We start from the raw sequence: 24,899 nt of genomic DNA on the forward strand, positions 1-24,899 counted from the left end.
CCGGACGCTTTTTTGAGGCGGCTGCAGATCACGCTATGCCAGTCCAGCTTGTGGTTAAGGTCTTGCCTGAGCAGCTCTCTGTCCCATCATCCAACAACAAACCAATGAGCCGAGAGTTGTTCTTCATTCACCTGTGTTCCATTTATTGACCAAGTAACACAGTAGAGCAATGGTTATCAAAATATTTTTTTTTACTTAAATCTCAACATTTTTATATATTTATATTTATATATAGTACATCAAAAATATACATTGAACCATCAGAGGGTGGAGTGGGGGAACAACGTACTGGCCCAAGTCCCTACATTTGTGTTGGGTTTTCCTTTCACTTTTTTGTTTTTTTAAGGATCAAACATGGTTACGCATCACTCCTTTTTTTTTTTTTTTAAAGAAGAAAAATTTACATTTTTGGGTAGGGTGGGGGCACACACACTACTGAGAGCTATGGCCTAGGCGCCCTACCTACTACCTGGAGTACATTATATGCTATGTTCAAAGGCATTAATGCTTTGGATACAAAGGAAAAAAGGGGCGACGGAAGAAAGCGTCCACATTGTGTTCCTAAAGCAGCCTCTTGCTATATTATTATTAGCAGAAGGAATGGCTTCAACGGGGTTAAAGTGCCGAGTGTTTCGAAACACCAGCGCCGGAGTGGGCAGCGGAGGGCAGCTGCCTTTAGGCCGAGAGTCTGGTCAGAAGGTCTTATGGCTTTACGCGAAATATTAAGGTAGCGAAAGAAGCTGCAGGCAGCACCGCTGGGATTCGAAGTGTGCCCAGCGCTTGGCACGTAGCTCCCTACATTTCCCCAGACCTACCATTGTGAGCAGGGCAACGAAGAGAGAAGGCGGGAGAAACAAACCACAGGGCATGGGCAGGAAGATTTCCGAAAGGGAGGAAAGGAAGCACAACCATAGGGATAACCAGTTGGCAAGCCTAGGTATGGCTACTCAGAAAGAGAGGCACAGCAATTGAGCTGTTATAGGACAATTCTGAACCATGAGGATGGGAAGCATGTTGATGAACCTAGAACCACACAGAATGAAGATGAACCTAGAACCACAGAATGGAGATGAACCTGGAACCGCATGGACTGAAGATGAACCTAGAACACTTTTTCAGGGAGAGAAAGGGAAGGAAGCGGCTTAAAGAGCAGAGATCTCTTGCTCGCTACTATTATAGCTCCAATGCCCTATTTTGCAAATGCTGACCGCTTGGTGAGATGTGTGTTGCTAGGTGTACGTTTCTCCAGCCATTTTTGGAATGTAGCTTTACAAACAGCCCAGTATGGGCAATGCAGATTTTTCTAGCTTGTAAATAAACAGCCCGTTATCAGCAATGCAAACATTTCACCTATTGGTAATTTGCATGCTCTCTATCTGCCCGATAAGGAATTGCTTGAAACTCAAAAAGTTTTCATACTCCTTTGCCAACCTAGGGATGTCTTCACACCTTGTGAGTCAGTGTGTGGAGAGAGAGACAGTGGGAAGCTAACGCCAACTGTGGCTCCTTAGTGTGTATACACACTGTTTAAAATATGTGTGTCACATGTCCACATTGTTTTTCAAAAATATAGGTACCTGCAATGTATTTTCTGTTGTGCACATTACAGACGCAAAGAGTGAAGCAGCCCTAGGTTGGCCCAGTAAAGTATTTTAACCTACTTTGTATCTCCAGAAAGGGAAGCACAGTGATACATCATTGTATCACGGAAAGCACAGTGATAGGCCAGATATCAGGAGGACTGAGAATAATACAGGGAAAGAGACATGAGCGATGGGCGTTATCTTTGGAGTGCCTCGACTTAGAAAGAAAAGCAGAGGGGAGCCCAGTGGACAAGCTAGTGGGTTGTTGAAATTAGGAAGGGTGGCATCAGCTAAAACTGAGAACCTTATAAAAAAGTAAACATTCAGGGGACTCTACAACAGAAGAGCATTGGTAACATCCAACAGAAATGGAAGAAGATGCAACAGGAAATAAAGAATGCTGGGCGGTAGCTGGGGGTTGTGTTTTCAATCCATTTTGAGAGTATCATGCTACAGAAACATAGTTTGTAAACACCATCCAAGTTTAGGTAGGAGAACCTCTCGTTCTAATGAGTTTCCTTCTCCTTAATCAAATCAGGCCCATTCTCTTTGTAAGTGCCATGGGGTGAAGGTGGAGTTCTTCCTTGGTGCCAAACTTTGGGAGCAGAGGGCTCGAATCTCATGACTTTGCTGTGGTTTTAACATTGCCTAAACAAAGCAAGAGTACAGGTCTACCGCATGAACCAAAAATAACGGCAAGTGGACACATTTCTTACGGCAAACTCGCTGTGACTGCAGTTAAGGGGTAGGCGGGTACTATAAAAATAGTACCCACACCCTTAAGTCTGTTTACAGAGTTTGCTGAATTGCTAGAGGGTTGAAGGCCAAGGGTACCTGTACTCAGGGGTGATATTCTCATCACCAGCTCCAGCTCCCAGCATATCAGCTCCTCTCTAAAAGTATGCAAACTACAAGTGCCCTGTCCAGTTTAGCACCAAAACAGACTCAATCCCCAAATGAGGTTAAAGTGTATACCTGTCATGGCTCTTCAAACTTTCTAGGGCTTGAAACAAGCCCTCCCAATCCTGAATGTAGTAGTTCTCCCTGCTTTCTCGCAGAATCTGCTAGCCCTCTTATCACAAAACCTGTCCTTTCTCTGCCTTCTAACGGAGGTGTGGTGGAATCTCTACAGGCCTAACTAGGTATAGCACAGGTTCCAATTTGGTTTGTGAGTCCGTTTCCCCCAAACCGTTGTGCCCTCCCGCCTCACACCTGACTTCGTTAGAGATGTCGGCACTCCTAATGAGTGAGATTTCCCTGGGAAATGAATGAAGCAAAGGGGAAAGCAGAAGTCAAGTGGGAAACTGCTCAGATCCTTGTTTTCTAGGCAGTGGACAAGTGGAAGAGTGGACAAGGCCAGATTTGGAGGTTGGAGTGTGTGCCTTGGTGAAGTCACGGGCACTAGCCAATTGGCATAATTCAAAGTATGCTTGCAGAACTATCCCCCCCCCCTCACACACAAACAACCTGGCACTGGAGAAAAAGACTTGCACTTGTCTTGAACACAGTGAAGATGCTTACAGATTGGCCCCTGCCCTCTACCAAAATTATATCTGTCCTCATCCCCAGGACTCAGCTACACTGGCAAAGAAAAACATGTTTTATATATGTTGTTTATGCATTCTAACACTGTGACACCAGATGACCATTTTGGCCAACATGATTTCTCATACAAAGTTTGCAATGCGCTTAACTGAAACATTTCTTTGATGCATCTAGATCCAGCCTAAGTCTCTCTTGAAACTGGAGAGTCCTCTCTCAAAATGCCACCGAAGTGGGGAGCAAATCAGAGTTACTTGCTACTTCTTGCCAGATGGCAGGCTGCCGGCTGAGCTGCATCTACTGGCTTGGGAAATGGCAAAAGCCACACAAATGGAGAGAAATGTCATTTTGTGTGCATTCTCTGAAGCATAAGGGAACCCATGAGATCTACACCCTGAGACTTTAAATATGCTTGTTATAGCAACCGTAACTCCTTTTGGAGTACGGCGAACCTATCCTGATTCCTTGAACGTACCTATTTTACACTTTTGATGTTATCTGCCATAAATGGAAATGGTACATTTCAAAGCTGCAACAAGGAGACCACTGCAGCAAGGAAACTATGGTGTTGTGTGTGTGTGTGCGCGCGCGTGCTATGGTCTCCCTTCTTGTCATACAGTAGAAACAAGAACAGCGCAGGAACCAGAAACAGGCAAAGAAACCCAAGAAGAACTGAGCCACTCCATTAGTATTTTTGCATAGATTAGAATGGCTCGTTGCTTCATTATGGCCAGCAACCTTGCTGTTTTTATTCCAGAAGGGTCCATAATTATCCTTGCGGGACAGCTGCTGGGTATATGTTTGCATTCAGGAGTGCCCTCAAGTTATTGGGTTTAGAAGACTAAAGTCTGTTGACAGCTCTCTTAAACACAGTACATACAGTGGTTTTCAACCAGTGTGCTGTGGCACCCTGGGGTGCCTTGAATGACGGTCAGGGGTGCCGCGGGCAACACTAGCCTCTGACCTTCCCTCCCTCCTCTGATGCCTTCTCACATCTCTGCCTCCCAAAGGCTTGCACATCTATTTACTGCAGCAGCCCTGGCTATGAGCTCCCCAGGCAAATGGTGCCTCTGGGGCTGGCCAGGGGGTGCTCCTCGGGCCCCTGTGGGGCAGCGCGAGGAGGCAGAGAAGTGGGGGGGCAGTTCAGAGACCAGGGGCGACAGCTGTGGCTGCCCAGAGGACTCTCAAGGAGAGGGGAGCAGAGAAGAGGCTGAGGGAACATTCAATGGTATTTGAAAAGGGGCGAAGGGCTGCCGGCTCTGCAGGCAAGGGGTGGCATAACTAGGCTCCTGAGCTCCCACAGGGGTGCTGCAGAAAGAATTTGGTGTTGTTCAAGGGAGCTGTGGACCCAAAAATCCTTTGGGAAGTTTGTAACCTGGACATGAAGCCCAGGGTCATCTGCACTTGCTGTTTGCCCTCATTGTTTGGCACCCCCAGCCTTTAGAATCTGTGGTGCCCCAAGCAAAAAAGAGACTTCTCAAAAGTGTAGCCAGGAGAACCACCCAACACATGATGGAGCGGGGCCACTGCTTAAGAGGTGGCAGAGAACATGCCTGGTGAGTACAACGTCCCAAGTTGAGTTTCTGCCACCACCAATTAGAGGAGCTCAAGCGGCAGGGCTGGGAAAGACCACTGTGTGACAGCTTGCAGAACTGAGACAGGACTGGGCTACACAAGGAGGTGGCATTCAGAGAGGGAAGCAGCTGTGGGGCTCTATCACGTGGCTGAGAAGGGCACAGGATGGAGTGGCAAGGTAGGCTTAGACTTGGACACGGAAGGAGGACCAGGTGGGTAGGACTCCTGGAACCCTCTCTTGATGCACCTGTCAGTTTGTGGCAGAAGTACCACTTTGGTCTGCTGATGCTCCAAGCCCTAAGACAACCAAAGGGGAGGAAGTGGCTATTAGGTTTTAGGGCACTCTTTCAATACACGATTGTCTGGCAAATTTAATAATAACTTCTGACAGTGTGAATGTCCTTGCATTTCAGTTCACCCAGGGGTAATGCCAACTTGGTAAACTGGTCGTTTTCCTGCCCGGTGGCGGGGCATTTTACCAATTCACCTCCTGCTTCCGTTGTTGGGCGCAGAAGTGTGGTAGCTGGTAAGCAACCAAAAGGGAATCATTCCCCAGCCATGTGCTTTCAGTGTAAGGTGTGCAAGCAGCCATTGATGCTGGAGGGATCTCCTATTATTTTCCTTCCAGCATGCAGTCTGCTTCCCTTGCTAAAGGAACAGAGAGCTTTGTGCGTTGAAGGCACTTGCTTCCAGCCTGTGGCATGGATTGTGCAGGCTGACAGCAGACTCATCCACATTTCACTTGTCCTTGAAAACTTTTTTTCCCATTTGCCCCGCTGCTTTCCCCAGGAAAACCCGCTCTAACACTGAATTGCAAATTTGCAATCTGCGGAAAAACCCAACTGATGTTTATTCCGATTCAGCAGTAAAGAGCAGGGGAAAGCAGAAGGATGATCCCATCCTATCTTGCAGCATAGGAGAAAGGACAGTAGTTTACAATTATTTCTAGCCTTTTGATTCTAGGAACTCAGCGGTTGATGTTTAGAGTGAACCTGAAGTATCCAGGGATCTGACTTCAGCTCACAGTGTTTTCTAGGAATAAGCTGCAAGATCTGTGATAGATGCAAAAACGTTACATCAGAACTGGTTCTTGGTAAGCTGTTCCCAAGAGCAGCCTTTTACTTTCTGAATTCTTCAACCAAAAGCCGAAATCTGCGTATCCACCACCACACAGACACCACCAGCAAGATCTATTGAAAATGCTCCCTGACGTTCCTATTTCACACAAACCTCCTTCCCCAACCAGTAGTGTCCAACTGAACCCTACTTTGGGGGATGATCCATACTGCACAGACATGAATATGTAAAACATTAAAGAGGAGTCTAACATCTCTAAACACTCATGGACATGTGATGGGACATTCATGACTTCCTGCTGTACGTTCACTATGTGTTTAAAGAACATAACCTTCCCTTCACATGCTGCAACTCTCATGGCACCAGACACTGTTGCCTGTGTGAAAAAACACAAGTGCCATGTAAAGTATGAGTGGTCCTAATAGCTGATAACTCCTGGCTCTTGGATACTCCTTTTCCAAAACACATCTAAATCCTATTCACTTTCCAAAGCTGTGGATAAAAATACTGTTTCAAAAAATGAAAAGCACCAAAGTTCTGGCTCATCTTGGACCTACAACCTATGCAATACTCCTTCACATTCTCTCTGTCTCTCTTTTAAACACACACATGAACCCAAGCAGGAACCAAAATCTGGGCTTTTCAGTTCCTAATCTGAAAACCATTTGGTCATTTTGAAAACTTAAAAAAAAAAATATTTTTGCCATCTGACTTTAAACATTAAGGCTTGAGATGGTGGGGAGGGTTTAATCTGTAGTGTGTGTGTGTGTGTGTGTGTGTGTGTGTGTGTGTGACTAATTTTGTTCGTATGAGAAATACTCCTTTTGTGCATACCCTTCTTCTTCCTCTAATGTCTCTACTCAACAAACTAGCTCAGTCCCTTCAGTAGTACAGGGGTATTCTAGCACCTCTCATTAAAGGGAAAAATACTGACATTCACCTACATGCCAGAGTCTTAGGACCAAGCAGACATGGCGTTAAGGTTCTGTGACAGGAACTCCTTATGTCTTCTTTATTTTGAAAAAGCAGCGGGGGGGGGGGGGCAGGAAGTGATCTCGATCAGGGCTACGGCATGCAGGGAAAGCCCTCCCCCATCTAAACCTGGCCTCCCCCCACATTTGCTTGTTGAAAAGTTGAGTAGTTCCAATCCCACATCACACCCTCTTTGGACCTCAGTTATTCGCCACCCAGCAAACCCCTGACACTGAATCTCACATGGCTCCTGGATGGCAGTAACCCTGTGTAAAATGGCACCTCCAGATGTCCAGATTTCTAATGAACCAAATGTTCTTGACAAAGCTTCACCTGCTCACCTGGATAAGGTGGGTTGTGCTCCTAGGTAGATCATCCAATGCCTGAAAACCTGGCGCATGGGAGGCCTGTCTGAAACTAAGAGGGAGGACAACACAGGCGGATAGAGGGGAACACTCCTTTCCCCCAATGTGTAATCGAAACAATGACATAGGCGGAAATGGAGATGAAAAGATTGGCGCTTAAAGCAGTGGAAGGTTTCTGATTAAGATGCCCTCCTTCTCTGTACTGCTTCTCCCCTGATCTTCCCCACATTGGTTAACTAAATGAACCAAAAAAAACCGTGCCAAAGTTCTCTAGTAGGGGGCAAAGACGATAGGGCCTGTAGCCGCTCGCACAGGGCCTGGGGGGGTTCGGAAAAGCGCTGGTCCAAAGATGGGAGCTTGGAAGAGGGTAGCGGCAGCTGGTCGGAGCGTTAGCGGGCTGGGGAGAGCACACATGGTGGCTGGGGTGAGGGGGCCCGGCAGGAACCGTGCAGCCAAGGTCTTCGTAAGGTGCTTCTGCAAAGCCAGTTTGGACTGTGGGAGGGAGAGAAGGAGGGCGGGGGCAGAGACACACAGAAAGAGAAAGAGAGAGACACACACCACGTGAATCTACAAGCTGCAAAAGGAGAGAGGGACACAGTGGACCACGACTTTAAACCTCTAGCGGTTAACTTAAGTCGGGCCCTACTAGGCCCCAAACCCAGAATCTATTTTGAAAGCGTTGGCTCAGCTCTGGAAGGTGTGAAATAGCAGTAAAGGCAAACAATGCTCCTGAGCATGCACAGAGGGCACTTCTGCCATACTGAGCAGTAAGGCCAACCCGAACAACATCCGAGATTGTGGACTTGGCTTCCAGGGTCATGCTGTACCTTCCGAAGCAAACTCAAGCCCCGGCACCGCTCTTTATAGATGTTAAGTATTTAAAAACCTTAGTAAAACACTGAGAATGTCCCCAAAATACTGTTGTTGCCTTGGACCATGGATTCAGCTTACAGTTTACAGTTAGCAGCCCACCCACCACACCTAATAACACTTGATCCCCTCCCAAAAAGAATGTATTCAAAAAGATGTGGATAAAATCGGCCTTCCTACGGTTTCATTTGTGATTTCAAAAGCTGACTGCTCAGCTTTTTGAAAAAGCTGGTGCTCTACGGCTGAACTAGTGCCCTCCTCCCATGTTATGCCATTACTTTTCTCTAACTTCCCAGCGACAACAATGCCTGAAGTTGTGCTGCAGACTGTTCAGCACCTAGACCAAGAAGGGGGGGCAGGATCCCCAGAGCAAACCCATAGCTCCAGCCGCTCTTTAAAGGTATTTTCCAATAAGCCGCGCAGTTGGTCAGCACCTCGAGTGACAAGTACCTTCAGAATACTCACTGCCAGGGCCGTATTCTTCTGCAACTTGCTGTATGGGCTGTATTTGGGCTTTGCTGGCTTCCCTGCCAGTCTGTCCTTATGCCGCCTGCTGTTCATGTGCTGTGGGTGGAGACATCAGACGTTAAACATTAAAAACTTCCCTAAACAAGGCTGCCTTCAGGTGTCTTCTAAAAGTCAGATCAAAGGGACGCGGGTGGCGCTGTGGGTTAAACCACTGAGCCTAGGACTTGCCAATCAAAAGGTTGGTGGTTCAAATCCCCACGACGGGGTGAGCTCCTGTTGCTCAGTCCCTGCTCCTGCCCGCCTAGCAGTTCGAAAGCACACCAGTGCAAGTAGATCAATAGGTACCACTCCAGCGGGAAGGTAAACGGCGTTTCTGTGCGCTGCTCTGGTTCGCCAGAAGTAGTTTACTCATGCTGGCCACATGACCCGGAAGCTGTATGCCAGCTCCCTCAGCCAATAAAGTGAGATGAGCGCCGCAACCCCAGAGTCGGTCACGAATGGACCTAATGATCAGGGGTCCTTTACCTTTTTACTTACTCTAGAGGAGGTCTGGTGTCATTTTCCCTCTCCCATAACCAAAATAGCAGCTGCACAGAGGAGGGCCCACTCCACATCAGGACCGTGGATGAGAAAGAGATTCAACACTTTCGCCAATGCCATTTTCCTACTGAAAATCATCTCTCCTTCATAGCTGCTATTTGCAGATTCCCTTTTGAAATGGCTAGCAGCGCATGGGGAGGGATTTTCAGTGGGAAAACAACCCCCTACTTCATTGTATTTATTTATTATTATCGATGAACTTCTCTGGGTAGCTCAGTTGGTTAGAGCATGGTGCTGATAATGCCAAGGTTGCAGGTTCGATCCCCAGAGTCGGCCACGACTGGACCTAATGGTCAGGGGTCCCTTTACCTTTACCTAAAAGTCAGATCGTTTTTTTATTTCCTCGACATCTGATGGGAGGGCATTCCACAGGACGGGTACAGGTTAAGTTTTCTAATAAATTGTGGAGACCTTCTTTTATTAGGTGATTGCAATGTACATAATTTAGAATAAAGGAGGCAAATTCTGTGCAGTTGTTTTATGAGAGAATGTTTTAGTGCCATCACTTTTTTTAATACAGTCGTACCTTGGAAGTCAAACGGAATCCGTTCCAGAAGTCCGTTCAACTTCCAAAACGTTTGGAAACCAAAGCCCCATCAGACATTCGGGTTCCAAAAATAGTTCGCAAACCAGAACAGTCACTTCCGGGTTTGCGGTGTTTGGGAGTCAAAATGTTCGAGAACTAAGCTGTTCAAAAACCAAGGTACGACCGTACTGTGTACCCTTGACTTAGATTTTGTCTTCTTTTTACTAACTTCTTTATGGAATAGTTCTAGTTGTTATGTAACCTAAGCCTGCCTTCAGGGATATGTCTGTGAACCTGAATGAATCTGTGAGTAAGCTATTTTTATATTAACATTAAACAGATTCTTGTGTTTATTCTTTTAAAGAGGGATTAGAAGGGATTTTACCAGGAAGAAATCTTTAACAGTAAGACTCAGATGAGTCAGCAACAAGCTGATCGCTGCGTAATTTAAAAAGCGGGATGTTTGGAACTCTGCTAGAATATGGAACTTGCTAGCGCAAGTTAGGAAGGATACGATTAAGTAATATATCCTCTCCTGCCTCCTTAATCACCCCCATAAAAACCGATTTTTAAAATATATTTTCTTCACTCCATTTAATCATATAAGCCCCATTTTTGGAAGAGTTGTAGTAGTTTGAGGGTATTTTTGCCTATCTTTTAAAAAGCTCCTCCAGGTGGCACCCTTGCTCAACTCCTTGTACATTAAGATTGAAGTCGCCCCCTAGTATGGCTTCTCCTTCAGCAAATTTATTGAATTTACAACCATACATTCTAAACAAAAGTCAAGTTGTTTCTAGTTTGATGCAAATATAGAACAGGGTTGTTGTTTTTTTAAAAAAGATATTATTATTACCATTCATTGTCCCTTTAATAAATATGCATCCACTATTCTTGTCTTTCAGTATCAACTGGGTTTTAAAGTTTATTCCTTTGTCAAAAATGATTGCTACTCTCTGTCCTTTACTTGAACCTGATGCTATCACTTGGTGAGGGGACCAATTTCCTCATGCAATTTGTTTTTCAGTGGAAACTCCACAATACAAATTTGGGGGGAAATCTGTAAATAAGAAAGAGAGAGCGCGCAGTGCAGGGGGATCACCTCTCTCAAAAATTTTGAGGAATACCCATCTCCCCCCCACAAAAATAGTCACCTAGAGTATTTCTTATTCACTTTTTATTCAACTGAAGTTGAAAAAAGCTCTCAAATATGGTGGAAATCCTTTTAAATTTCAGAATTACAGTAGCTAAATATGTCCAGGTTAAAGATTCTGCTTCCAACAGCTCCAACTCTAGAATTTTAGGGGGAAACCCAGCCTGGAAACTTCACTGAAAAATCTCAGAAGGTTTGTAGAAATGTTTGTCTGTTGTAGCTAAAACAAAGAGTTATGTGGCAAATGGAAAACTAACGTGTTTACTTCCACTGTGGGTTTTCAGGAGCAACATAACATCCAAGGAGGTTCAAAGTGCTTCTTTCCCATTTCAGATCACGAAATGCAGAATTATTGCCCTAACTCTGAAGTACATTTGTTTTCTTTCAGTGAAGTCATGAAATGTGAATGGCTGAGTTAATGTTTTTATGATCCCCGCCTGGCTGGGATCACTTTAGGAAGGAGAAGAAACCCTAAAATAAGGCCAGCAAAGCAGCCATAGAGGGGAAATAGCAATAGCTGTGCACAGCTCTGAATCAGCAAGTTTCAACTGTGGATTTTTTTCAGGAAATATTTTGGCCTCAGGAATATCGGTCTCACAACCCACGTCATAACAGTACGGCCAATCAGAGCAGCCGAAGGAGAAACTCTCTTTCTACCCGGACCATTCTGCTTACCTGATTGAGCTGGGTTTCTGAGTTGACAAAGATCTCGCACACCTGGCATTGGAAGGCTTTGTTTTGGATGCTGAGGCTGCCTTTGCTGCCAATCCGCTTGGGCTTGTGCCCTAATCGAGAGAGGATCTTGCCCCTGCCTCGCCTTGGCAGAACGGCTTGGCCTTCCAGCATTGACTTGTGCTTTGCTCCTGGGGGACGGGGAAAAAGAGAGCGCATGAGTTCAAGGAGAAGCAGCGACCGCTCCTTGGCTCTTGGAAATGTGAGGAGTTTCAGGATAAGAGGCATGTATGGGGTCAAAGGATACCAGAATGAAGGCAGCTGCTGCCACACTGGAAATACTAGCCCTTAACAAGTGCTACCTTAGGCAGTCTCCCCGAGTGACCTCTTAAATCTCATCTAGCAGCGGCTAAATGCTGAACAAAACAAAGACTCTGGGATTTAGCCTTGTCGAGAGTCTTCGCAAAGAAGAGTGTTGGACAGAAAAGGAGAACATCTAGCCTGCAGGACAAATAAGACCTGGCAGGGGTCCTCATTTGGCCCCAAAGGCCATTCCCACCCCCCAAGCCATGCCCACCCGACCGACATCGGATGTCAAACATGATGTCAAGTGTCGTGGGAGGTAAAGACCAAGAACAACCAGGAACCCTAACAAGAACTCTCCCATTGTTCCTTGGCTGGTGAGGCTTGTACTCAATGACTTTTAAACTTGCTACCAAGTGCAAGGCCCAATCTGGAACTTTGGAATACAGTGGTACCTCTGGCTACGTACTTAATTCGTTCCGGAGGTCCGTTCTTAATCCGTTCTTAACCTGAAGCACCACTTTACCTAATGGGGTCTCCCACTGCTGCCACCGCCGCACGATTTCTGTTCTCATCCTGAAGCAAAGTTCTTAACCCGAGGTACTATTTCTGGGTTAGCAGAGTCTGTAACCTGAAGCGTATGTAACCCGAGGTACCACTGTATAGCTGATTCTTGCAAAAGTGAGGACTGAAGTCACAGCTGGTCAGCCTCCCTGAGTTCTTTTGCAGGTGTGGTTTAACTCCAAACCACATCTGCAGAGGAATGTTCTTCCTTTTCATCCTGGCTTTAACTGAAGCTGTGCTGCAAAGGAAAAAGGGAGCCAGTTGACCTCAGGTGACTGTCAAGTGGGCAGCCCCACCTACCTGTCAATGTAGCCACCTGAGGGTGGGGGAGCTCAGGATCTGGCCTGTCAGTGGGATTCTACCCCTCACCCCTGATGTAGGGCATTATTGTAGTTTTCTCAGCATGTGTGTGTGTTAGTGAAAACTACAAAGGATTTCTGAGCTCCTTTCCTTGCTCCAAGCCTATTTCTAAATTTGTAGCCCTGGCTTTTTTCTTTTTTCAAAAAAAGCAGTAGGCTGTGCCATATATTCCAAGGACAGCTGTCCTTATCTGCCATGAGTCAAGGGTATATGGTTTGGTGCCAGCTTTTATGAACATAGGAATAGTTCTATGCATTGCTTTCTGTTAAATTCAAAACTGAAGTGTCCCCTACCCATTATTTCTTTAAAACAAACACTATGGTGTATGTTTATATGTTCTTTTTGTGCTGTATATTATATATGTTAATCTTATTAAGCCTGAATCACACTGATATTTCAAATACGCTCCAGGGATCACAAACTGCATTATCTTCCCTGGTGCTGAAGTTGAACACGAAAGCAAAGACAAATCCCAAATGAATTCATATTTTTTTTGTTTTGTTTATTTCTAGCTACTCTGATTATTTCAATTCCTTGTCCTGTTTGAAAGTGTAAGGCATCAAAAATGACAGTCTGAAAAATTAAGGGTGAGAGCAATGCTGGATGCCCTTTGTTATCTCACCAAGAGAAAGTTCTGCATAGAATTTCAAAGCAACTTTTCTTTGGATCAACTAAGAAGTCACAAAGAAGCAAGCAAGCTTCCCAAGTTCATAAAAATCCTTCATCAGGAGAGACGGGGGGGGGGGGGGAGAGGAGGGAGAAATAGATGTTACTAAACATGACAAAAAGCCCAAGCCTGCAACGTGGAACAGTTTTAGATGGAATGGAGGAGATGCTAAAAGAAACCTACATTATGTAAGGCTTGCAGCAAGATCTCAGGTGACACGGTAGGGTACAGGAAGAGAGACACAAAGCTGCTCTCTCTCAGATTTGAAATATAGGTTATGTACACATCAGCGGCTTAAAAGGCAGTAAGGTTGCTTTCCCCCCCCTACTGTGTTTCAAGTTGCATTTTTATGCGGCTGTACACATCAGAGGAGCTGTCATTTGTACATGCACAACAGAAGCCCAAAATGTACACACTTCATTCAGCTTAACTGCAAGCTTGCTTTTTCCAATCAGATGGAAGCTGGTTTGAGGGAAAGCACATCAAACAGGGGTGTTTCTCAAGAAACTACAGGATACCTAGGAATTGTGGCTAACGTCATGAGTACTTGGCTTCAAATACCAGCAGTGGGAGTGCACTGGAGCCAGAGTAACGAGTAATGTGCATACAGCCATAAAAGCCAGAGGTTTTTTGTCTGAATAGAATCTGGGATCTCAGCTTTCCCCTCTAGACATGCTGTGGGTTTATAATGGTATTTGAAAGTATTGCAGTCAGTGCCCTTGCAAATAACGCCCCCCTCCAAAAGAAACTTACTAGCCCACCCTCACCGAACCATGCAGTAAGTGGTGACATAAAAATAAAAAAAGAGGCAGTTGTTATCAAGTTTTCTACCTAGCCACTTGGAGGAAACTTTCACCAGAGGAGACCAGGTGAGTGGCTATTTCAAAGTCAGCAAAAAATTCCTGTGTTGAAGGCAGGAGGTTTCTTTACCCTATCTCACCCTCACGGCCTTAATGTCACATTTTCCACTCCATATCCACTGAGCTTGTTCACACGTAACGTTAGACCATAGATCATTAAACTATGGTTTAATGAGCACAAACACTTCCATTACTGACCAATGCCACACACGGGAGGAAATAAGGTAGGAACAAGACAAGAGCCTGGTTTGTTACGTAGGAAGTCACACCCATGTTGTGTTTCTCTCCAAACAAACAGCGAGCAGAAGCCAAGGTTTGTTCTTAACGCTTGTAAGAACGTTGTGTACAAACTGGGCAACTATCTGCTAACATCTTTGTTTCGTCTCCTTCACTGCTCCATGCCACAAAATACTAAACGGTGCCAAGCTAACATTCAGGTTCTGAACACAGGTTTATTATCAGCGGATCGGCCTAAAGTTATGCAAATCAGAAACCTTTCATTTTAGCACAACATCTGGGTTTCCTTGGGGCAAAATTTAGTTTCTGTTTTTAGGGGGGGGGGGAATCTGGGAAAGCGTGGCCTTAAAAGATAGGTGTGCAATTTTACCATCCTCAGATATCACGTATACCGGGGCAATGAGGCAGGATGCTACACCCTGAGGCTGTGTACAGATAATTATTTCTGTGCAACAAGAAAAATACCTTCCCTCCTACTGCTGCTATGGGATGAGCTCTCACCCATCACCAGTAGCTAGATAACTGGACAAACACATTTCAGAGGGGGAAGTGAGTCTCCATGGGCTGCATGCAATCGGCTCCGAACACATGCACTTGTATGTGGAGGCTGGCCCCAGCTTTTCTGGGATTTAGCCAACAGAAGGCTCCTTCTTACCAGAATTGTGAGCCTCGAGCTGAGAGGCAGAGTTAACTGTCACCTTGCAAGTGGGACAGTATAGGTGCTGCTTGTTCTTCTTCCCCTCTTTCTCTGCGTCTGGCGCTGAGCTGGTGCTTCTGCCCAGTTCAGTGGCTGGAGTCTCCGCTCCAGGCGCCGCAGACGACGACGACACACTTGCAGTGTCTGGAGCTCCTTCCGACGGCTCCGAAACAGGTGGGGAGACGAGGGACAGGATTCCGCCAGCCAGCTCGGCAGGTGACTCCTCAACAGGGGACATCAGGATGAGGCTGCAGGGCTCTGCTGCCGGCTGATTCAATCCCAGCAGGCCATTGGATTGTGCTAACAAAAGAGAAGGAAATGTTTTTATTTTCCCTCGGAGGATGTTGCAGCTTCCTCCCTTCCTGCTTTTTTCTCTAGACTGGATCTTGGCCACCGCAGAGACAGGAACATAGGAACTCAGAACATTGGCCTATATTGAAAAATACTTTCTACAAGGACTGGCAGGCACTGTCTCCAGGGGTTTCAGACCAAACATTCCCAGTCCTACCTGGAGATGCTGGGGATTACACCTGGGAAAGCAGATACTGTACTCTACTGCTGAGCTACAATCCTTCTTCAGAGTAACCTCTTTTTAACTGAAGCTGCCCTCTAAAGCTGATCAGTGGTGTGCAGAGGTAGCCCTAGGATTCCTTGGGCTCTTGGTGGCCCTCCCTGAGCTTCCTTAAGCTTTTGGTGCCCCCAAAAATCTGAGAAGCAGGTGAGGCTGCCTGGACAGGAGAAACACACTTCCTTGGGGCAGGATGGGGTACCAGCACTGCTCTCTGCCTGAAAGCCACACACTCCAAAGACCCCTTTCCATTCCCTCCGGAGGCGGAGGCGGCAGCAGCAGCTTTTCCTGCTGGAGATGCTGGCAGATTCCTTCTTCAGACAAAGCAAGTGCTGGAGTGCTAAGTCAGAGGGAGGAGGGCACTCCAGGTGTCACGGGAAGAATCATAGAATCATAGAGTTGGAAGACACCACAAGGGCCATCGAGTCCAACCCCCTGCCAAGCAGGAAACACCATCAGAGCACTCCTGACATATGGTTGTGAAGCCTCTGCTTAAAGACCTCCAAAGAAGGAGACTCCACCACACTCCTTGGCAGCAAATTCCACTGTCGAACAGCTCTTACTGTCAGGAAGTTCTTCCTAATGTTTAGGTGGAATCTTTTTTCTTGTAGTTTGGAACCATTGCTCCGTGTCCACTTCTCTGGAGCAGCAGAAAACAACCTTTCTCCCTCCTCTATGTGACATCCTTTTATATATTTGAACATGGCTATCATATCACCCCTTAACCTCCTCTTCTCCAGGCTAAACATGCCCAGCTCCCTTAGCCGTTCTTCATAAGGCATCGTTTCCAGGCCTTTGACCATTTTGGTTGCCCTCCTCTGGACACGTTCCAGTTTCTCAGTGTCCTTCTTGAACTGTGGTGCCCAGAACTGGACACAGTACTCCAGGTGAGGTCTGACCAGAGCAGAATACAGTGGCACTATTACTTCCCTTGATCTAGATGCTATACTCCTATTGATGCAGCCCAGAATTGCATTGGCTTTTTTAGCTGCCGCGTCACACTGTCACACTGACTCCAACACCTGGCAGGTAATTTTTGCGCCCTCCACCTGGTGGAGATCGGTTTCGCCAGCCCCTCGGTACCCCTCTGGTGGTGAGGCAGGGGCTTTTTCAACCATATGTGGAATGACCTCTTCAAGGGAGACCCGCTTTTCCCAGAATGGGATGTAGTACTTACTCTATGGGACGCGGGTGGCACTGTGGTCTAAACAACTGAGCCTAGGGCTTGCCCGATCGGAAGGTCAGCAGTTCGAATCCCCGCAACAGGGTGAGCTCCCGTTGCTCAGTCTCAGCTCCTGCCAACCTAGCAGTTCGAAAGCACGTCAAAGTGCAAGTAGATAAATAGGTACCACTCCAGCGGGAAGGTAAACGGCGTTTCTGTGTGCTGCTCTGGTTCGCCAGAAGTAGTTTAGTCATGCTGGCCACATGACCCGGAAGCTGTATGCCAGCTCCCTCAGCCAATAAAGTGAGATGAGCGTCGCAACCCCAGAGTCGGTCACGAATGGACCTAATGGTCAGGGGTCCTTTACCTTTTTACTTACTCTAGAGGGGGTCTGGTGTCATTTTCCCTCTCCCATAACCAAAATAGCAGTTGCACAGAGGAGGGCCCACTCCACATCAGGACCGTGAATGAGAAAGAGATTCAACACTTTTGCCAATGCCATTTTCCTACTGAAAATCATCTCTCCTTCATAGCTGCTATTTGCAGATTCCCTTTTGAAATGGCTAGCAGCGCATGGGGAGAGATTTTCAGTGGGAAAACCCCCCTACTTCATTGTATTTATTTATTATTATTGATGAACTTCTCTGGGTAGCTCAGTTGGTTAGAGCATGGTGCTGATAATGCCAAGGTTGCAGGTTCGATCCCTGTATGGGACAGCGGATTATTCCTGCATTGCAGGGGGCTGGACCAGATGACCCTCAGTGTCCCTTCCAACTCTATAATTCTATGATTTATTGCACTTATAGTCAACATTTTTCTCCAAAGAACTCGAGGTGGCTTCCATGGTTCTTCCCACTCCTCATTTAATCTCCACAACAACCCTGTGAGGTTGACTAGGCCAAAAGTGAGTGACTGGCCAAAGGTTGCCCAGTGAGATTCATGGCTGAGTGGGAATTTGAACCCAAATCCTAGTCCAGCACTCTAACCATGACAGCACACTAGCTCCCATTGTGGCAGGAGGCAAAGTGATAAGTTCGACGCCAGGTCTAATTTGACCAAGATTAACTAAATAACCCCCACGTACCATCTTATATTGCCTTAAAAATGCGTCCAGGTTATCACCCCACCCAGTTTCCAAGTAGAGAGAACATTTCCACAATCTCGGAACATAACGCAGGACAGAGGGCAGGGCTTTGTGGGCCACCACTGGTACCTGCATTGCTGTGGCCGGTGTCTCCGCTGAGGTCCAGTGCGGTGTCAAAGTCAGCAGCTGTTTTTTCTTGGCTGCCGCTGCCATCCACAGTCTTCTGCTTGTTTTTCACTGCTTCAATGGCTTTGAGTCTCCGGGCATGCTTGTGGCCTCTGTAATGCGCCTCAGCTTGATTCTGCAAGATAGCAAATATGGAGCGATGAGAGAGGGAAAGGTGGTTTCAAAGGCCATTCTGCAGTACAGTGGTACCTCGGGTTAAGTACTTAATTCGTTCTGGAGGTCCGTTCTTAACCTGAAACTGTTCTTAACCTGAAGCACCACTTTAGCTAATGGGGCCTCCTGCTGCCACTGCGCCGCCAGAGCACGATTTCTGTTCTCATCCTGAAGCAAAGTACTTAACCCAAGGTAATATTTCTGGGTTAGCGGAATCTGTAACCTGAAGCGTATGTAACCTGAAGCGTATGTAACCCAGGGTACCACTGTATGTAAATTCAAAGAAAGTCTATGGCGCGAATTACCACCTTTTTAAAGGGCTCATCCACATTTCTGTTTGTCCTGGGCCTAAAAAGCGTCCGAGAGGTTTCATGCTTGTCCTGTGCTTTCTAGGCAAAGGCCCAAGTGGTTTGCCATGCTGCTTTCTCCAGGAAAACCCTCTCTTTACTGCTGAATTGGAGCAAAAGTCAATCTGCAGAAAACCCAATTTGCTCCGATTTAGTGCTACACAGAGGGTTTTTTCTGGGGGAAAGCAGTGGGACAACTGAAAGTTTGGACAAGCCCTTACCTGGTGGAGCTACACTTAGAAGGAGGATTTATTTACCTTGCACCTGCCACCCATTCCTTCTGGGGTGCTGGAGAGCACCACAGGCAGCAAAAACAAAACGCGAGCATTTAATCCCTACATACAATTCTGTGTACATCCCCTCCCCATCCCTAGAGGGAAATGTCTTTGGGGGAAAAGCAGGAAAGGTCCAGAAGAGAGGGAGACAAAACTGACAGGGTGTCAAGGCTTGGAAACATGGGCCCAAGAGCTTTTCCATTTGCCCAGCAGCTTTCCCAGGAAAAACATACTCTTTATCGCTGAATCATAGCAAATGCCAATTGGCAGAAAACCTGAAGAAGTGTGGATGAGCCCTTACTCTCCAAAAGTGAAATTGACCCAGACTTGCTTTTTTTTTTTTTTAAAGAGCACAGCATAACACGTGACCTTAGGGATGCTTCCCACAACTTTTACAGTGGGGGGTGGGGAGTGGTAGGGAACTCTGGCACTCGGAAGAGTTCCCCATTGCCTGCCTCCTCATTCTGTGTGCAAGGGGGTCTGCAACAGCCCCTCCTACCTCAAACATTATGCAAACGAGGACGAACCGCCAAGCAGCACCCTCATTTTAATTCAGATTGGATTTTAAGTTTCCATGAATTTGCTGCAGAGCTATTCATTCTGGCGACAATGGGGAGAATTGTCTCTGACTGCTAAACACACAAGCATTTTTTTTTGGGGGGGGGGGGAGCAGGGGAGGGTGGTCACTCAATATCCCTTTGTAGTCTTTTTTTAAAAAAAATATATTATCAGCATCGCACAGGCAGGGGGACATGAAGTGTGTGCTAATTGATTCAACCTTCCCACAGAAAGGTGGGGAAGGATAAAGGAAAGAATATACCCTATTACACACACACACACACACACACACACACACACATATTCTGGCCTACCCGCCTGTGAACATACACTGCATGTTAGACATGCACCCCGGGAAGTGACAATAGCTGACAGTCACGTCCTCCTCCTCCTCCTAAAGGATATAGATTTAGCTATGTTACTTTATTTTGTATGTTAAAGCTGTTCGCCGTATGCGTTCTTTTATGACGCCTCCCATTTTTATTTCCTTTTGCCCAAAAGCTCCTTTTGAAACAAGCAGTGGGTTGCATTTAATCAGGGGCAATGTGCCTTATCTCCACTTTGCCAGGCAGTGAACAATGCCAGGAATTGAATTATATGGGTGCGCAGTGTGAGGGAGGGAGGGAGGGGGTGGAAGTTGTCACGGTATAAAATGGGAGGCTTATAGCAAAAAGCAAGGGGTAGAGTGTGTGTGAGAGAGTGAGGCAAGAAGGACACACTGCTTTTGCTGGATAACCAGCAATCACCACAGAGCCAAAAGTGACATAGCCGAATTGTGAGGCCCCCCCCCGGGGCTGAGCAGTCTAGGGTAAGGAAAAGCAAAAGGGAGAGGAAAAGCTACACAAAGACAGGTTTGTAGCTTATTAGAAGACCAGGGAGAAACCCTGAACCAGGAGCTTCTACAGGGGCAAAGGAGCGCTGGCAGGTCGACTGTGGCCTACTGGCAGTACGAATATTCCTTGGCACCTCTCCCTGCTGCAGTTCCTTCCTTTCGCCAGAGCCAAATAACAGCGCATTGCCAGAAGAGCGTAAGATGATGCAGGAGTGTTTTGACTCTGCAAGCGCCCTTGAATTCTTAGGGGAGTGAAACAGAGGAGGGCAAACAACCTCGCCTTGATTCTCCACTCTGCCATCTACACTGCTGCCCTCTTCTTCAAAGGCCAGACGCTTGCATCATGTTAAGGTGGCAGCAGGGGAAGCCACTCTCAAAAACGCATGGACTATATCTATTTCCTTCTGGGGATCTGGGCCTGGGATCACAAGTCCCAGGACGCGTGGTGAAAAGAGAGGAGGGCACCCGAGTTCAAATCTTGCCATTGACAAAAGGCAACAAATGCCCTAAAGCAAGCTCTTATCTAGGGGTTGTCCACAATTCTGCTTGCCCCGTGTCTGGAAAGCATGAGTCCAAGCAGTTTTGCCTTCCCCTAGAAAAACCCGCTCTTTAGTGCTAAATCGGAACAAAGGGCAGGCCACAGAAAACCCGAATACCGCTGTTGTGATTCAGCGCTAAACCATGCGTTTTTCCAGGAAGAAGCTGCAGGGCAACAGAAGTGTGGATGACCCCTTAGTGCAGGGATCAGCAAACTTTTTCAGCAGGGGGCCAGTCCACTGCCCCTCACACCTTGGGGGGGGCAGACTATATTGGGGGGGGGATGAACAAATTCCTGTGCCCCACAAATAACCCAGAGATGCATTTTAAATAAAAGCACACATTCTACTCACGTAAAAACACACTGATTCCTGGACCGTCCACGGGCCGGATTTAGAAGACGATTGGGCTGGATCTGGCCCCTGGGCCTTAGTTTGCCTACCCATGCCTTAGTGTTAGCCTCCCATATGCAATAAGGGTGTAATAATATTACTGACCTACCTTATAGAGTTGCTGGGAAGACTGACAAAGTAACACGAGGGCTAACTTTTAGTGCTCTAAAGCTAGCCTACAAATGTAAGTTAGAATGTTGATGATTTATAAGGAAGTCTGACTCCGACTAGGGTATTTTCAAGTTGTGGCTCCTACCCAACTGGACCAGTTAGCATCTGACTGAGGCTCCTCAGAAGCTGAACTTTGTCAGTGTTTTGCAAATGAAGTAAAGCCTTTTGTCTTGCATGTGCTTTTGTTTACAAGATGCTGCTGTTGGTAAACTGTTGTTTTCCAAGCCAACACAAAAGAAGCATCCAGAACTGGTCTACAAAAGCTGCCCCAGTATCCTTTTCAAGGCTCTCTTTCCTTACTCACTCCAAGGAACTGAAGAATTTGGGGTGTGGAGTGGGCCTCCTTCCCAACAGACACATCTGGCTTGCCTGCCCCAACCCCCCCACCTGTCCCAGCTCCCATAGGGACATGCCTTACCGCAGAGTTGAATCTGAGGTGGCAAATATTACAAGAGATGAACTGCTTTTTCTTGAGTAGGTTGGGGACACCAAAAGTGTGGTTGATCACTGCTTTCTGTACTGGATCCATCTAGAAGGGAGGGTGTGGAGAAAAGCAGACACGAGTCAGCCGATGCTTCAGAGAGACAGAAGGCTACAGCAACACATCTCAAAAAATGTTCTGCCACGAGGGAACCCATTCCACATTTAACTTTTTGCCGAAAATCACACACTCACCTGCCACAGAACCCCTGTATATTGGAAGAGGATTCTCATGGTGGGGGAAATGTTCTGCAGCGTGCAGTTCTTGCAAGGTGCTTGCCTGACTTATTGGACCTCACTGTTGCCCCCTATGAGCTGAGAACATACCCTACAATACCACAAACACTCCCCCAGCTGTGTGTGGCTGAGGAAACGAGGAGTTTATCCATCATAACTGATGGAACAGATGCAAATAAACTCCTTATACACTGCAATAGCCACCCAGTGAAGAGAAAAGACAGATCAACACAGTCTGCCTCTATTCCAGGACAGACCTAGAAGAGAAAGTGACACAACACCACTTGTGACCCATAGCTCCTAGCTAAAAGCACTCCAACACATCAGGGATCTGCAGCCCATTCTGGGCAATGATCACAGGTCTTGCTCCTGGTCAGCCTGCTAACCTAAAACAGCTGCTCACCAGAAATAATAGGCCACACAAATATGGAGATCAGGCCTTGTGGAAGACCCAGATGCCAATGGCTTTTGTAGGCCACACTCATTACTGCATCACAGTTTCATCCACCTGCTTCCTTCCAATGAGACATAGCGTATCTCAGAGGTCAGCAAACTTTTCAAGCAGGGGGCCGCTCCACTGTCCCTCAGACCTTGTGGGGGGCTGGACTATATTTTTTGGGGGGAAATGAACGAATTCCTATGCCCCACAAATAACCCAGAGATGCATTTTAAATAAAAGCATACATTCTACTCATGTAAAAATGCCAGGCAGGCCCCACAAATAACCCAGAGATGCATTTTAAATAAAAGGACACATTCCACTCATGTAAAAACACGCTGATTCCCAGACTGTCCATGGGCCGGATTTAGAAGGCGATTGGGCCGGATCCGGCCCCCAGGCCTTAGTTTGCCTACCCATGGTGTATATGCTGGCTATGTCCTTCTGCATAAGACAAACAGCCCAGTTTCTATGCAAAAAAAAATGGACAGGACACAGATATGATGTCAGAAATGGCAGAATTCAAGAACTACCAAGCGAAGCATTTCAGTCCCCCCAGAACACCACGCCTGTGACCTTAATGTGGGTATTATTGAACAAAAATATAAAAAAAGGAAACCCACTATTTGTCTTGCCTGCTCAGTCTGCCAGAGCCTGTCGTCACATGTAGAGGAAGTCCCTAACTCACCAACGGTTTGAGACCCATCAGCTGCCCTCACCTGGTCATGCTGTTTCCCAAAGTGTGGTCCCATAATGAATTTGTTAGGTTTTTAAGGTGACACAAGCAGGAACGAGAGAGAAATTCAGTTCAGCTTTGAATTTTCATACAAACCTATTTAAATCATGCTTCTTGTCACAAAATGCAAACCAAAAAGAGTCCATCTTTTGAAATTTGCACTTCTACAAATTTTGCAGTGCAGTTCACCAACACCCCTCAAATGTACAGAAATGCACATTTTAGGGAAAATGTGCATTAAAATGCATATACTGGTGAAAAGATACAATGCATTATATCAGGGGAAACTGCTTGCAATATTGTGCACATTAGGCAAAATTGCATGCAAATGTTTATATATTAGGAGAAATGCACACTAAATGCTGATGGCTTTTTTTTAAAAAAAATCAAATGAAATGGCAAAGCAATGCAGAAATATGGTGAACTAAACCCAAGACTGGAAAAATTAGAAACTTGTGAGAGACCAAAATTTCCTCATCCCTAGAATATTGCCTTTTTTGTTTTTTCTGGAACTTATTTATGCAATACCAGGAAACTGGAGCCTGGCCATGTAGTCTTCTTCCATGGTTTTCTGATAACTTAAAAGTAATGTGCAGGGCTTTAAAAACCTAGGTTAAATAGTCAACTGGATTCAGGAACTTCTGCAGCAACCTAGGGTGGAATCTACATCCACTACTGCATTTTGCTTCAATTCTTGGTTTCATTTGTTTCCATAGTGTTCGAAAATCTACTTTAAGTTTAAAAAAAAAGATTGCATTAAGTAACGTAGAAACGGATTAGAGGAGAGAACAGGGAGGTAGAAAGGGGGGAAGGGAAGGGGTGGGGGAAACTAATATAAAAATAATGTGTGTGTTTGAGCACAACCATAATCTATAATGCACGTATTGTTCTCTTACCCCTGTGGCTCTGGAAGATTATCTTATCTGAGGCTGGCTGTCAGGAAGAGGGGGGAGAGATTGAGGTTTGAAGGTGATCGTATTTCTCAACAAAGCTATTTAGTTGTCCAGACAGGTGCATCAGTCTAGCAGGCAAAGCGTGCAGACAAGGGAATCATTATCTGGACCCCTAAATTCCATCCCCAAAGGGAGCAGAATTGGCAACAGAAAGTGATTAATGAAGTGGTGCCTTCCCATGCTCGTGATGAAATTTTTACTCACTCATCTGGAATAAAAATGAAGAGGCACATGCAGGTTCAGAGGCAGGAAGGACAGTGTTGGTGTTGGATCAGAGAATTTTGAGTGATCAAAGGAACCTTCTGTCCCAATCTTGAAGGTGGCGTGCTCAAAGCAGTAACCACCTGGTGCAGGGATGCCGTGCAAGATGGAGGCAGGTCCATCACCTGATCACAGGAGGTGAGGGGGAAGAGAGATCTCTTTTCATTTACTCCATTTCACCCTCAATGGTTAGTGAAATAGAGTCAGAGTCCGGCAGTGATTTCATGCTCTTTATTGCAGCTTGTAAACAGTGATTGGATTGCGCCCCACACCTTAGGCTTTTATACACATTATTTACACAATGAGTCCCATCTGATTGGCTGATTTTGCTTCCCTCCTGGAGCCTGATTGGTCTTTTCCTGCCAATCAGTTGTTGCATTCTACGATCCTACCAGCCTAATAGGCTGATTAACTTCCTCCCGGAGCCTGATTGGTTTTCT

General features: G+C 46.3%; 1 protein-coding gene across 11 annotated transcripts in view; it reads right to left on the reverse strand.

Annotated features, from left to right (window-relative positions):
- Window positions 1-116: 116 nt before the first annotated feature.
- Window positions 117-24,899, reverse strand: part of ZNF385C (zinc finger protein 385C) — a 167,082-nt gene continuing 142,299 nt past the window's right edge. For 9 of the 11 annotated variants that reach the window (XM_083709463.1, XM_083709461.1, XM_083709462.1 and 6 more), the window contains 6 exons: window positions 21,772-21,882; window positions 18,032-18,203; window positions 15,047-15,388; window positions 11,404-11,591; window positions 8,435-8,548; window positions 7,296-7,606 (listed from right to left, as the gene is read on the reverse strand). In XM_083709463.1, coding sequence (XP_083565589.1) covers window positions 7,385-7,606; window positions 8,435-8,548; window positions 11,404-11,591; window positions 15,047-15,388; window positions 18,032-18,203; window positions 21,772-21,882 — 1,149 coding nt within the window. In that variant the 3' untranslated portion in view covers window positions 7,296-7,384. Of the gene's footprint in view, window positions 7,607-8,434; window positions 8,549-11,403; window positions 11,592-15,046; window positions 15,389-18,031; window positions 18,204-21,771; window positions 21,883-24,899 lie in introns of all 11 variants that reach the window. The other 2 variants (XM_083709465.1, XM_083709458.1) reach the window with 1 other exon arrangement.

The sequence above is a fragment of the Podarcis gaigeae genome, assembly GCF_964106915.1.
Source record: "Podarcis gaigeae genome assembly, chromosome: 13".
In the NCBI taxonomy this organism is placed as follows: Eukaryota; Metazoa; Chordata; class Lepidosauria; order Squamata; family Lacertidae; genus Podarcis; species Podarcis gaigeae.